The 14,109-nt window shown below is 40.2% G+C and overlaps 1 protein-coding gene across 3 annotated transcripts in view; it reads right to left on the reverse strand.

Moving 5' to 3' along the window:
* Window positions 1–14,109, reverse strand: part of Opcml (opioid binding protein/cell adhesion molecule like) — a 1,136,526-nt gene that overhangs the window by 250,007 nt on the left and 872,410 nt on the right. For all 3 annotated transcript variants that reach the window (XM_055601180.1, XM_055601178.1, XM_055601177.1), the window contains one exon: window positions 6,426–6,658. In XM_055601180.1, the coding sequence (XP_055457155.1) occupies window positions 6,426–6,658 (233 nt within the window). The remainder of the gene's footprint in view (window positions 1–6,425; window positions 6,659–14,109) is intronic.

Below are 14,109 nucleotides of genomic sequence, written 5' to 3' on the forward strand. Positions count from 1 at the left end.
GGTTGACTGCTTGCTTTTCTTTAAGCTCATAATTATACACGTTAATTCAAATGACTTTGTAATATTTGGGAGAAGAGGGGAAACCACAGGAAAAAGAGGTTTGGTACAAAGGGAAAGTTGTAAATGGCTTAGTCTCTGAAAAGCTGTGTGCACCACAGTGCTTCTGTCTGCATTGCCCTGCCATAAACCTCCACCCAGGTGGCTATGATTGTCACCCAGAACACTCTCTTCAACATCTACCTTTCTCCCTAGCACCTTTATAACTTGTTTTCCTCATAAATGGTAGCATTTTCCTTCCCATTCACTTAATGCTGTATTAGCAATGTGGCATAGGTGCACAGTACTGGGGGATACATAGCAAAAAATACCTTCATTAAGAGGTGGCCATTTCTCAGCCAGCCTAATTCACTCAAATCACTCTTGATTCCCTGCATCTCAATTTCTTGCTTTATAGAGTGGTGACTTTCTGCTCTGTCTTCCAGGGATTTTGTAAAGAATAATCAAAAGAGATAATGCATGCAAAGTGCCTTGTTGACTATTTGTATTTTGATAGCTTTTTCTCCAGTGCCAAAAGCTTAACCCAAATGAATAAATGCAGCGAAGTGAATTTAAAACACTTACTAGCTCTATCATCTAGTGCAGTTTCAATCTAAGCCTTGGTTTCTTTATTTGTAAGATATAAAGATGACACACATTTTGTAGAGTGGATGCAAAGATCAATTGAGACATGGTTAGTGCATAACATAGCCAGTGCAGGAGCTGACTAGCTTGCACAGAAGTGGGGTGGGTAAACTAGATTTTGTTATATGTTAATGGAATTTCAGATAACAGCTACCTCCCCCGCCCAGAACAGGCTGCAGGTTAACACACCAAAGACCTTTGTGCACAAAGAAATTTCAAAAACTTTTTGTGAAGTCCTCTATGTGTGAATTTAATAGTGTTCATATTCCTGTCTCTATCTCTGTCTCATGTGTATATGCATGTATGTGTTTGGGAGGGTTGGGTGCATGTGCACACACACACACACACACACACACACGTATTACATATAAACATGTATTATATGTATTATGTATGTATGCATGCATGCATGTATATGGAAGCCACAATATCTTCTTCTATGCTCTCCACTATATCTTTTGAGACAGAATCTCTCACTGTCTTTGGAGTGTGCTTATTCAGCTAGAACTGGCCACTAAGCTCCAGGGATTCCCTGTTCTCCTCTCCCATGCTAAGATTTTACATGTTTACATTTGTATGTGGGTGCTAGGGATCTGAACTCAGAGTCCCATGCTTTCTTAGCAAGCAGCTTATTGTCTGAGCTGTTTCAGCCTAAGAGTCATCATTTTTTAAGCCTCTGCATTAATCTAGGCTTTGAAGAAAAGCATGCATTCCATGAAGAGTGAACCTTACAGGCCATCGATTTCCAAGCCAGCCGAGAGAATAGACTGAGAATATCAACACCCCTGAAGCAATGATAGATAAAATTTTTCTTCTGCATCCATTTCCCACAAACAACAAGACCCCAGACCAGCAGCACTCATACATCTGGTGAGGTTTCAGAACATGGAGAGTTAATGAAGACTGGAATGACAATTAGATCCTGGATTTCTCAAAGGAGCCTGGTTTTTCAGTACTTACATAGGATAAAATGGTAACATTTAAAATGTGTACCCCTGGAGGGATGAGCTACTAGAAAATTAATTATCTTCTTTCTGCCTCTCTCCCAGCCTCTTTGTACCATTTACAGTAGCTTTTGAGTCCCTCCCTCACTGCTCATGATCTTTTTGGAACTTTGTTCTTAATTCCTAATGGTAAAATTCAGTATCACTGGCAAGAAAATAAAAAAAAAAGAAAATAACAAAACAAGAAAAACAAAACAAACAAAAACTGCAGAAAATTTCTATGACCCTAGAGCAGAAAGTAAGCAAGGTTGGAAGTAGAGGCACTGGAATAAGCTAAAATGCTGATCTTTCCATCCTTGTATTATTTCTATAACAATAAAAGCCCATTGGAAAAACCTCTGGTCAAGGGAATAGACTCTCTGGCCTGGGTGGGATTCCTAATATTCCAGTTGGGCTGTCAATCACTTGGCCAGGGAAGGAGGCAGGCTCACCTCTAAGTCTTTCTTAAAAGATAGAAAGAATAATTACCCTTTTAATGAAATGAAATACTGTACTTTCCCTTCCCCAAATCCAGCCTCTAGTGCAGTTAACTGTTCACAGCTGCTTCCTAACCAGGCCACTTTTCCTTTTCTTCCTTCTATCTCTTTTCTAAGCATGCTTTTCTGAACAATTTGGGTATTGCCAACATTTGAGGTTTCTGTCTTTTCATCTAAAGCCTCCCAGCACTCCACTTAGCTGCTGGTCCGTGTTCTAATCTCCCTGACAGCTTAAATGGCATGGCTTTCCCTTCTCTCCTTTATTCCCACTTGTGGACAGCTGCAGAAGTTTGCAGTATGCCTGCTCTGGGTAGTTATTTCTTTTAAATACTAATAAAAATTGCCTTTAAGTTCCATTGGAGACCATTCCTATTTTCTTTTTAAATGAGACTAATAGCCCGAAGGGATAACCCATATTTCCTTATATTTATGTGGTTATGGTTCAAGACCCAGCTTCCTGGGGACCACAGCAGGTCCCCACCTTCCTGAGCTACAATTCCCTAACTTGCAAATGGAGATGACAATCAATGCAAACTTTCCAGAGTCTGTCCTTGAGGGTCAAATGTGACAGACGTTGTGAACATCTTTGAACAGTACTAAATGAATGCATGGAATCTGTGGCATCCCTGGTATGACACATCTTTTAGCTTGTCATATACTAGACTCTCTCCTCCAGGGAACTTTCTCTATGACTATCCACTCAAAGTCATCATCAAACAATGTCTGGCTTTCTTCCCCAATCCTGCCTGCTTACAGAGGCTTCAGGATGCCTCATTCAGATGTGGATACAGCTGCTGGATCACCTTACAAATAAACATCCTTGAGTGCTGGCAATGCCCAGCGGCTGGGACTAGAGAGAAATAAGTCATGATTCTTGTTCTCTAGGAGTAGTTAGCTTTCACAGCTGAGCCACAATCAGGCTTGTAAACTGCTGACATGACAAATGTAAACACTGGTATTAAGCTACAACTGCACCTTTGTGTTTCCACATCTGTATGATGCTGTTCTTTCAGAATGTCACAGCATTTTATCTCTGCAGTTACTATTAAGGCCACCATCATTTCCCAAAATTCAAAACTATAGGTACTCTCATTTATCTCTTTCTATTCAAAGCATTAAGGATCTAGTCTCACCATTGCCCTTAGACAATATCTCTAAGGTGCCTCTCCATTTCACCAGGTAGATACTCAGTCCAAGTTCTTGGATACTGCAAGCAATGTGTAGCCTTTCCTTGTTTCTCTGTGTCCTGCCATGCACCCCACAATGCCTTCCCCACTGGAGAACATCCTTGACAGGGTTGCCAAGTGGATTTTCCTCCTGTGACTAACTAACCCACAACCACAATTCTCCACTGCTCTGGATTTCTTTCACACTTAATTATACGGTCCACATGACATTATTACACAGGCTTATGTGGTGACATAAAATGAACTCCTCAGCGGCCAAGAAGTACCTGAGGAAACAATGGCTGAATTTTAAAGAAGGTGGCTTATAAACAGGTATACTTGGGAACCAGTTCCATCAGACATGTGGCAAAAGATGCCCTTGCCAATAGTTTACAAGGCATCAAGAACCATGGCAATATATCTCTCAGGACTGGACATCACAGGAGAAAAAACAAAAACAAACAAACAAAACAAAACAAAGTTAGAAGCTGCATGGGATGATCTCCCTTCTGCAAATGATATTCAATTCATAACAGTAATGACATATTAATATTGTCAAATAAATGGAAGGTAAATAAATACCTTAAAAAACAGACAAGTTGCAGCTCGGAAATTTTTCAGTTTTTCATATTGCAAAATCAATACCCATCAGCAGTTTGAAATTAAGGGCAAGATTAGGCCTCAGTTTTATACATGCCTTATTGTATTCCAAAAGCTTTCTACTCAGTCAGATAAATCTTCTTTAAGAGGATTAGGAAACTTTCATTATCTTTATCTAACCTGAACTAACACCAAGTCTGAAAAATTAATCTATAGACTGGACAAAAGCTGATAGCTGCTGGGAAGAGAGAGGACCTTGGCTTCTTTCTTACTGAGTAGGAGGAGTAGCCGGATTGCTGCATCTGCCCCCTGAGGCTTCTGCATCGCTCACCAGGACCAGCAGGCATGCCCTTGCCCAGCTTATGCTCCTGGCCTCTCCCTTAATGAAAAGTCTCATTTGTGGAATGTTCTGGTAGCAAAGCATTCTCCTTCCCCAGACCACCTGCTGGCTTTCTTTTACATTCCACAAGGTCCTACGAGGCCAGTGCTACAGAGGGCTGGGGCTTGAGTGTGAAGAGTGGGTAGAGCTGACTTCTAGCTGACTTCAGAGAAACTGCTGCTCCTGGACCCCAATCCTCACACTCTCCCTGAGTACCCCAGCCCCCTCAAGGTGACATTATAGGTTTCCACATCACACACAAGGAAACATTCAAAGTGTATTGTAGGGCGATCACCTCTGAAAGCACTCCCTGTGAGCCCCATGTGGCCTGTCTCAGTACTCACACTTATATGTTGGTCTTATTTCACAGATGCCAGTAACCTTTTTCTGTCTGAGTATGTTTCTGCATAGCACAACATTTCTTTTTTCATGACAGTACCACACGCTCTGTTTGTGAAGACAACCATGCTTTGAAGGCCATAGAGTTGCCACCTTCAAGGCTGAGGATCGTAGCTCCTGCAGAGAATTAAGCCCAAGTGGTATGCCGATATTGGGACATCCAAACTCATCTCTGACCACTAATCTTACCCAGCGCCTCCACTGTCTTTGGAGAAGAGACATGTGCATGACTTTAGTTCCAGATAGCAACCAATCTTGTTCCTCCAAGAAGAGATCCTTACCCAACCCCTTACCCTCTGGGAGGGACACATGTTGACACCAGCAGCATCTATAGATGCCCATTCCATGATACACTCCTTTGAATTTCTGAAATAATGTGGGGCAGAGAGAAGAACCATCAGGTTGGATATAAGCTAAGCTGATGTACTGTGTCCCTCAGAAGAGCTTCTGAGGAAGACAAGTTAAAATAGACATAGCCCATGGCCCAACACATCCAATGAAAATTGTGTCCACAAAGGTAGATGTGAAAACTGAGCTGGTAATGGCTGCTCTGTCCAAATGAAAGAGTGGGCATCTGAAGTGGTTTAAGTGATTGCATGTGAAGAGGCATTAACAACAGTCTACTGCAGTCTATGGAACCAACTGAAAGAAGTTATGTGTTATGCCTTATTTTTTAAAAATCTTCCTGGCTATCGAATAACAGTATGCATATTTCACAATCAAAAAGTAAAAAAGAATTAAAAAAAATAATGTATTGAGTCTGATAAACAGAAGCTGACAATGAGTACATCACACACAGGGACCCTTTCTGAGAGCTCAGATGTCTCTAGGACACCAGCTGGGATGCTTTGAGAGAGGCCAGTCTAAGTTTCTCACTTCGTGGAGGAAAGACAGGGTGATGGAATTCTTTTGAAAGTTGATCCTTACCATAATTCATAATGCTTTAAGCAGTGATGGCAACTGGGATAGTTCAAAATACCTTTATTTCGATTGCTTGTCTTGCCTTATATCATCACCTTCAGATTCTTATAACTGCTATCTGCAGGTCTTTCTAACCCAATATTTTGTATTTGACAGGTGAAATTATTTATTTTTAGCTAGAAAGTATAATCAAAATTAATAGCCATCGAAAACACATGTGATACTTTGCTTGAGCTAACCTGACAAAGATTTTTAGAAGAATGGACAATGATGCTAAAGCACTCCTTCTGCTCCTTTTAACAATATGGATTTATTTCTAACATTGATCTGGAGATATCATTCTGAGAAGTTCTCTCTTGGCTCCACTCTGGGACTGTAAGGATGTAGAAACAGCAGGACTGCCAGAGAGGACCTAACTGGCTCGAACTTAGTGTCATTTCTAGACTGCACATGGCTGACTTCACATCAATATTAGCCTGTTATTATGAAACAAGCCTTGGAGAAATAAAGGCCTTTGTGATTAATACTACATTTATCTATGTCTAAATCTTGCACCAGCTTTAGATGCTAAGTTTCTTAAGAAAGTTCAGCTGTATATGCACAAAAGCATCCTGATGAGAACAAAGTACTAGAGAAAAAACTGAAAAAAAAAACTACTAGAAGAGTTGCAATTCTCAACCTCTGGATTCAACAGAGCAAAGTGACCTTTTGTATCTTCAGACATGAGCACAAAGACCAACATTACTCTTCCAGTCCATTTCCAAAAGGAACATCAGCTCCAGGTCCAGCTGTAACTTACCTTGCACTATGAGGTGGACACGGGAGGTTTTGGGGTGATTGTCTGTCTGCACAGAGCAGGTGTATGGACCTTCATCATATACATCCACATTCTGGATCATGATACTGTATTGGGTAGGTGTGTTGACCAAGATGATCACTCGAGGGTCTATGGACCACTTGTCATTCCCAGCATAGAGGATGGTGCTGCGGTTTAGCCAGGCTACCCTGGTGACACGATCATCTATGGTACACCTGTGTGGGATGTCGGGAGAGGATGGAAAGGGGAGGAAAGAATAGAGGGAAGAAGGAAGGAAGGAAGAGGGGAGAAAGGGAAGGAGGCAGAGAGAGAGGAGAGAGAAAAGGGAGGGAGGAAGGGAGGGAGAGAAAGATTATACATGTGCTTTTATATGGCAAGGAGGAAATGAAACAGCAACAATACTGGGGGGAAAAGCAATCAATTATTAATGAAACTTCCTGAACACAAGGCAGGAGAGGATTGAATCATCCAGAAGAAACCATGATACAAAATCACTTCTTCATGATTTAGGAACATATTACGTGAATATCTTGCCTGCACATTGCTTTTCTTCTTACTTTACCCTCGGGCTTATATGAAAATTGGTTTATATTTTTTGAGCACACTTACCACATTGCAGTAGTAAAGGTCCAGAGGCACAGGGGATAGAAAGTACATCAGTATTTCAAATAGGTCATAGATAATCCATGAGAAATACTTAACTTGTAGTTAATCAAGACTTGAACTTATTTACCTCAGACCTCCTAGGTGCTGATAATCTCCTTGTGCCCCTAAGGTGCCTGAAGCCTGAAAAGGGTCAAATTCACCTCAGAAACCTAGGATTTCCTCCAACGCTCCAGGCCACCTCTGAAGATTTCAGGGTAGGCAAGATTCTTAGAAGTACTTCCTTTTCTTTCTGTACTCCTCCCCTTAGCCCATGACTACAGCCTTTAATCACAGAGCACCCTGCCCCCAGTCAGTCTCCCCAGCTATCCCAGGCTGGGAATGCAAATGACAATTACTTGTTACTGTTTATGACCTGCAGGTTACAAACCCTCACGGAAAAGAGACAAATGGCAGCTGTGCCCCAAGAGCTACACACTTGAAAGACCCAGAATGCAATCAGGAGAATGAATGTGCTCTGAGGGGCCAAAGATTTTCACACCCTAACCCACTGTGGCACACTCATAGAAGAAATGGTAGCATAGCTATTGTCCTCTCAACGACAAGAGACAGGTAAGTCTTAACTTCCAGGTAAGAGAAACAGCTTCCCACATAGCCTGACTAGCACTGGCTGAGCACAGAGGTGATCCAAGCATGATGAAGAGATAGATGAGCTCCAAAAAGCACAGGCTGCCAAAGAGGCTGACCCGTGCAAAGTTCAAAAGCCACAACAAATTCAGGTGGCAAGGAACATATAAAGATTCTAACTTTTATTTGGTACGGTTTTATAACCATCATTGTCGCTGCAAACTGATTTAGTTAAACCCATTAAAGCTTCAAATAATTCACATTGGTCTATAGAAAAGAATTCATCCATTGTAAAATAAAACTTCCCCAGAATTTCTCTGATGGGGTGAGAGAAGCTGTGTGCATCCATGGAATTTAAATATTATAGTTATTGATAATCATGGTAATCTACCTTCAAAATTCATGAACAAGCTCTTCTATAAAAGTCATAAGTATATATTGTTCCATTTCGAACTTGAGGTTATCCTTCAATTATATGTCCTCAGCAGGATGTATTTTCTGCTTGAAAACATTTTATTGATCACCTATCATATTTATTTGTAACAAAAATATATAGAGATTGAATTTCAAATTTCTTTTATGTCCTTTGGCTATAAAACTCTAAGTAATAATATTTGCTTTTAAAATAAATTACCACCGCAAGTGTAAAATTGACAAAACAATATAGATATGTAGCACATTTTAAGTAATAATTAACCATAAAAAGCTAACTTGAACTGTAAATACAGAGCTTAATCACATGGGTAAGCCTGGTTTTTCATACCACAAATTAAGAAATCCTTTATTTCTATAATGAGATAACATTTAGGATCAATTCTTTTTTACTTTTGCTTTTAAGGAAACCTTGTTAACATAAGTACAAAAATGGCAAAAGAAATCTCCTTTAATAATGGCACTGAATTGTTTGAATGCCTTCCAAGATATATGGCAAAAGCTGCACAGTAACATAGCTTCAAAAATTATTTTGATAATCTCGCAACTGACAGTTCAATTAGTTCCCCTTTCAATTTCTTTTTAAAGAAATGAATTGGAAAATAGCTGATTTTCAATGGGGTTTCTGACCCAATATTACATTCACTCTATTTCTCAGTATCTGGATAAACTGTACTGATAACACCATACCAGAGCTCACCCAGTGATTATTAATGACATACTGTTCTTTCACTGTACTCAAAAATACTGTTTTCATATGTTAAGTCATACTGCCCTCTGTGAAATCCATCTCTTTGAGCTCTGGCTCAAGGGCCAAGGGCTCTGGTGTTGCTAATTTACTCCTATTGGAAGAGTGAGTCTTTTTTGCTTTACCACTGTGGGACCCTTTCTTTAAGGGTAAGATGCTGTTGGTAAGATCCAGGTGATGGAAATAGAGAAAATACTATCCCCTGGGAGATTGTGGTAGGGTGACAGAGTGACAGGGCACACACAGAAGAGAAATAGTCCAGCGTTAGGTACTTTCTCAAGCAGAGCACGATAAGGGAATTAGAAAGCTTGGAATCCATTTCCTCATAAACTATTACTGTCTTCATATGGGACCAGCAACTGCAAACTGAATATGCATGTAGCCCCTTCAAATACCAGCACTGTAGCAGATTCATCAATCCAAACCCAGGGAAGAACACACAACCCAAGAACCCTTATGAGGGTCAGGTACCCTTTGGAAAGATACTTCTCATTAAACAGCCATGGCTTACTTTACTTGCTCTTAAGCTGGGTATCATCAGTGGATATGAAGTACAAACAGAAAGGAATATTTGTGGAAGGCCAGAGAAAGCAGTTCTCAGAACCTATAAGCTACAGAAACACTCGATGGATTGGTGAGACTGGCAAAGAAGAGCAGCCTTCTGCATGATGGCTCTTGACTCCTGGCTTCTGGCTTCCTCCTAGCACCATATGACTCTTGTTATGTCTGGTCCCCCAAAAAAAGCAGGGCAGAGAACTCACAAAGGATTTGAGCAGTGTGCTTAAGTGCTCTTCCAAACCCGGGCTTCTTCCCTGCTATTTTGAGGCCATGAGCTGGATCTTCTTTAACTAGAAGTACTGAGAGACATGTTTGATGTTAAATAAGAGGGAGCCACCAGGCAAGGTGAGGAAGGTTAATGATAACTTTCTGAAGTCTTAAAAACTCCTAGACACGTCAAATCTTTACAGTCCAAGCTAACGCTACCTTGTAATCCTTGGTGGAACAGAACTCATTACAGCTTAGTTGTAAATGAGCCTTAGAAGTGGAGCTTTCTGGCTATTCCCTCAGGAGACCTGGTGAGGACTTTTCATGTATTAAAATAATTATTCCACATAACGACCTTGGAAAAAACATCTGCATTCTCCACAGTTGGCCAATAAGAAAGTTGAGGCACAGACATATTCAGTAACTAGTCTCAAAGCCCAGCTCAGCCAAGGAAAGGAGAGGACTCACATGTAGGCAGGCAGTGGTGGATTTTCTGATTTGAAGCTTTTGAGAATCTCAGGACTAGGACAGAGCATTTGCCTGACTGTATTTAATCACAGTTTTGAAAATCTATAGTATTTACTATTTTTTTTCTTAAATGACAAAATCATTTAAGAGGGAAGGAAAGCCATTCAGTGGAATCTTTTATGTGTCTTTAAGCCCACCTGTTGTGTAAGGAGAGTGGGTAGAAATAAGAATCAGGTTGAGCCAAGAAATGCCTAAAAGGGAACTTGGGGAATTGGAAGGCAAATGTCGCTCTCCAACTGCTGACTGTGAAACTCACTGAGAGGTCACAAGGGCTGGTTTTTTTTTTTTGGTAGTCTTTGTCTTTGTTTTTCATTTTCAGAGGTGAGACTGCAGTTCAGGAAAATGAATGGCTGAAAATAGAGGTTTCCAGTGTTGGTAAACAGGGAAAATTCCAGGCCAATAAGGCCTGCTCCCTTTAACTTCCAGCTAGAGGGCTGAAAAGACCTGAGAATTTGCCTTTGGCAAGCTCTCCCACTGCTTCTCTGGGGACTCTTCCTCATTTAGTCCTTAAAGAACTAGACAAGGGGCTATTCTGAGCACACAGAGGTGCTCTTGTTAAAAGTACCAACTCCTCACTTGGGCCCCAAGATGAGTAAAAGTAAGTTGAAAGCCTGGCACCTCTGCCTTCACTTTGGATCTAACTCTCTTATTTTTGATCAACTGCTTACTTCAATGAAGTAAGAAACATGTTCATCGCTCAAGCTGTGTCTAGAAAAACCAATGGTACCTATCTAATATCTTTACCCTTCAAGGCTGAAGAAACAGATAATAAGAGATAGCTTTGTTAGCTTTTTACAATTTCCTGTTCCAGATTCTCAAAAGCTCTTGAACTTCTCAGATCGCTGTCCTAAAACTATAGTTATCTTAGGTTCCAGGAACAGCAAAGGCTCCCAGGACAGCCTACCTCCCCAGATAAGAGCAATTACCTATGATTTCCAGGCTGAACACTAGAACAATGGCAATTACCTCCTGAGACCAGGCTGTCTCCTCAAACAGGAGGACTTTCTACAGACCTCCTTGCTGAAGCAGACTGAGACAACATTTGACAGACCTGCACTGATAGAGGAGCCACCTTCTCAGTTATGCATACTTCTTGTTCTTCACTCACTTCGTCCTGTTTAAGCGAAAGTCCCAGGCTGGAACTTGGAGACAAAATTCAGGTCATTGGACTCCCCTTATCTGCTCCTTTCTAATGGTACATTGATTAACCCCCATCGTTGTTCTTTCCACCATCCTTCATGCATGTAGTTAGTTGGCTTACAGGGACAGGTAGGCAACCCTGGTCTGTTGGGGTTATTCACACCAGATCTTTTATCTTGAAAATATCATTTATAACACAGGCTAAAATTTTTGTCAAAAGACTCCATTTCCTGAGATGCAAAATCTGCAAACTTTCACATTTTTATGTTCTTTATTCTTGTTTTTTATTTTATATTTGGCCTCTGAGGATGCAAAAGTGAAATTGCCATCACTCAACTGAGACTTAACAAGCACCTACTATATATAAGACAACTTTCTTCTGCTGCGAGTAGAGTGAAGAGACAAATTCCCTGCCTCATGAAGCTGTATTTAGTGCAAGACAAAGAAAACCTAGAGATACAGACAGATCAGTTCCAGAGACTGAGCATGGGGTAAAGGGAAACATGGTGAGAAAAGGAGAGAGTTGTGGGGGCTGGGAAGACCTGGGAACATGAGGAAATGCCTAGCAGGAGCCTGGACGTGTTAAACATCCTAGTCTGAGAGCAGGAAGATGCTTGTCTGGAAACCATGTCCAAATTAAAAACAAGAGTCACACATCCACAAAGAAATCTGCAGGATCACTGAAAATTTGTGGACCCAAAGAACAAGTTTTTTAAGCCAGACACACAGTGCATTGCTCCTGTCTTAACAACTTTGCAAATGTTAACGATGGAAGCATTGAAGACTGGAATGGGGGAATGGAGGCTTCACTAGAAAATGCCTTCATATTTCTTCTGTTATTGTTGGGATCATACCTGATATGGTGCCCTATTTAGTAGAAAGCTGGAAGATACCCCCGGGCTCTGATTCACACCCATCGTTCTGAATCTACATTCTCTTCATAATGCGATGTTAATGCTGAAGATTTTTGAATTTTTGGTCAAATTTACACAGTTGAAATTTAAAGCAGTGATTCTCAAACTTTCTAATGCTGTGACCCTTTAATACAGTTCCTCATGTTGTAGTGATCCCCAACCATAAAATTATTTTGTTGATGCTTCATAACTAATTTGGTGACTGTTATGACTCATCAATATCTGATATTAAGAATATCTGATATGTGACCCCATAGGGATCGTAACCCACAGCTTGAGAACCACTGATTTAAAGCTTCATTTGTTGGGCTGTAAATAGTACATGGATGGAGACAACATTGGTACTGTTCATTCCATGTCACATCAGTTCCCACAAGCCACCTGGCATTGAACAGGTGATTAATAATATTTGTGACTTAAAAATGCCAGCCAATGTTTCTCAAAGCGGCATCAAAAGAATACTCATGGGGCAAAGGAAATGTCTATGGAAACATGTGTCCCTCTGTGAGGTACGTACAATGTATACCCAAATACAGACATACATACAGGGGTCCCAGGGGTATTTTTGTGTATTTTTCAATCTAATTTTTCATTTATATTATAATTGGGGGAAATGTAATGCATACATACTCTGGAAGTAGCATGGTAACAATTAGATTTAAATATTCAAGTTTGTACTTGTGTCTATTATCACACTGCTACAGAGGGAAGTCCTCCTATTCTCTCAGGCTAATGAGAAAAATACAGAGGTGACTTATGGGGGCAGCGATGCGTTCCTGCCAAGAAAAGCTGAATGAGACTGAGTCTGCTGTGTAAGGAAGGTCCCCTAGGTTTGGGATGAGGAAGACTCAGTCATCAGATTGCATTGGCTAAATTGAAGAGTGGTGGCCTATGGCTGTCAGTGCCATGGTCCATGATGCCACTTGGGATCCAATTTTAATAAAATTTCATCTGTTTCATTTAATGAATATTGCAAATTCCAATTTTGGTATTTATATGTGCATATAACTTATATTTTAAGAATTTAGAGTCAAGTAATGGAATATGCTCAAGGCATTTATATCTAGTTTTATGATTCTATATAAACTTGTTTTAAAATAATGTTACCATTGGGAAACTATGAAAATCGGTTTTCTATTCTTGGGTTCTACCTTTAATGTAATCTTCTACAGAGTTCTCAATCTATTGAAAAGCTGGTAGATGTGATGTGTTACATGTGAAGGTTCCAAATATGCTTCTCTGGATTTATGTCATTAATGTGCATTCCACTATTAGCTTTGAGCTTGTTTATTTGTCTTGAATTTTATTTTATTTTTTTGTTAATTTAGAGTTACATAAATTTCTGTTAAGAAGACTCTTTATATCTCAAACCTTACTACATTTCTTGATATAATACATCAAAATATGTTAATAATGCCAGCTGGAAAGATAGGAAGAGTATCTTGCTTTAGAGAAGTCATAGAGTAATAATAAACGACTTTTCAGAGCAAAAGAGCAGGCAAGCCCAAATGAAAGATCTTTAAATCAACTCCCAAGGCATTCTAAATTGCAAAATCTGTTCTCTTGGGAGGCTTTAACTTCTCCATTATTTCTTGAGTTACAAATAGAGCCAACTCTAAAGCATCAATAAGACCCTAAATTATGTAAGGGAAAAGCCTTCATGGTGCAGACAGTCAGAAATTTAACAGCGGTAATGACTCTGCTAGAGCTAATATTTGTGATAAGATATTGGTGAAGAATATTCTAAGAGCATCAGCAGAAAATGGGGGAGGAAATAAGAGCTTCTCAGAGAGCGCTTACCCCAACAGGTCTCAATGGTTCAAGAGGTTGACCTGAAAGGCTGGCATGCACATGCATGATGAATGTCTTTTACCCTGGAAAAATGGTGTCTCCCTAACACTAACTGGAG

Source organism: Psammomys obesus, unplaced genomic scaffold (genome assembly GCF_907164565.1).
Source record: "Psammomys obesus unplaced genomic scaffold, mPsaObe1.curated_primary_1811, whole genome shotgun sequence".
NCBI classification, from domain to species: Eukaryota; Metazoa; Chordata; class Mammalia; order Rodentia; family Muridae; genus Psammomys; species Psammomys obesus.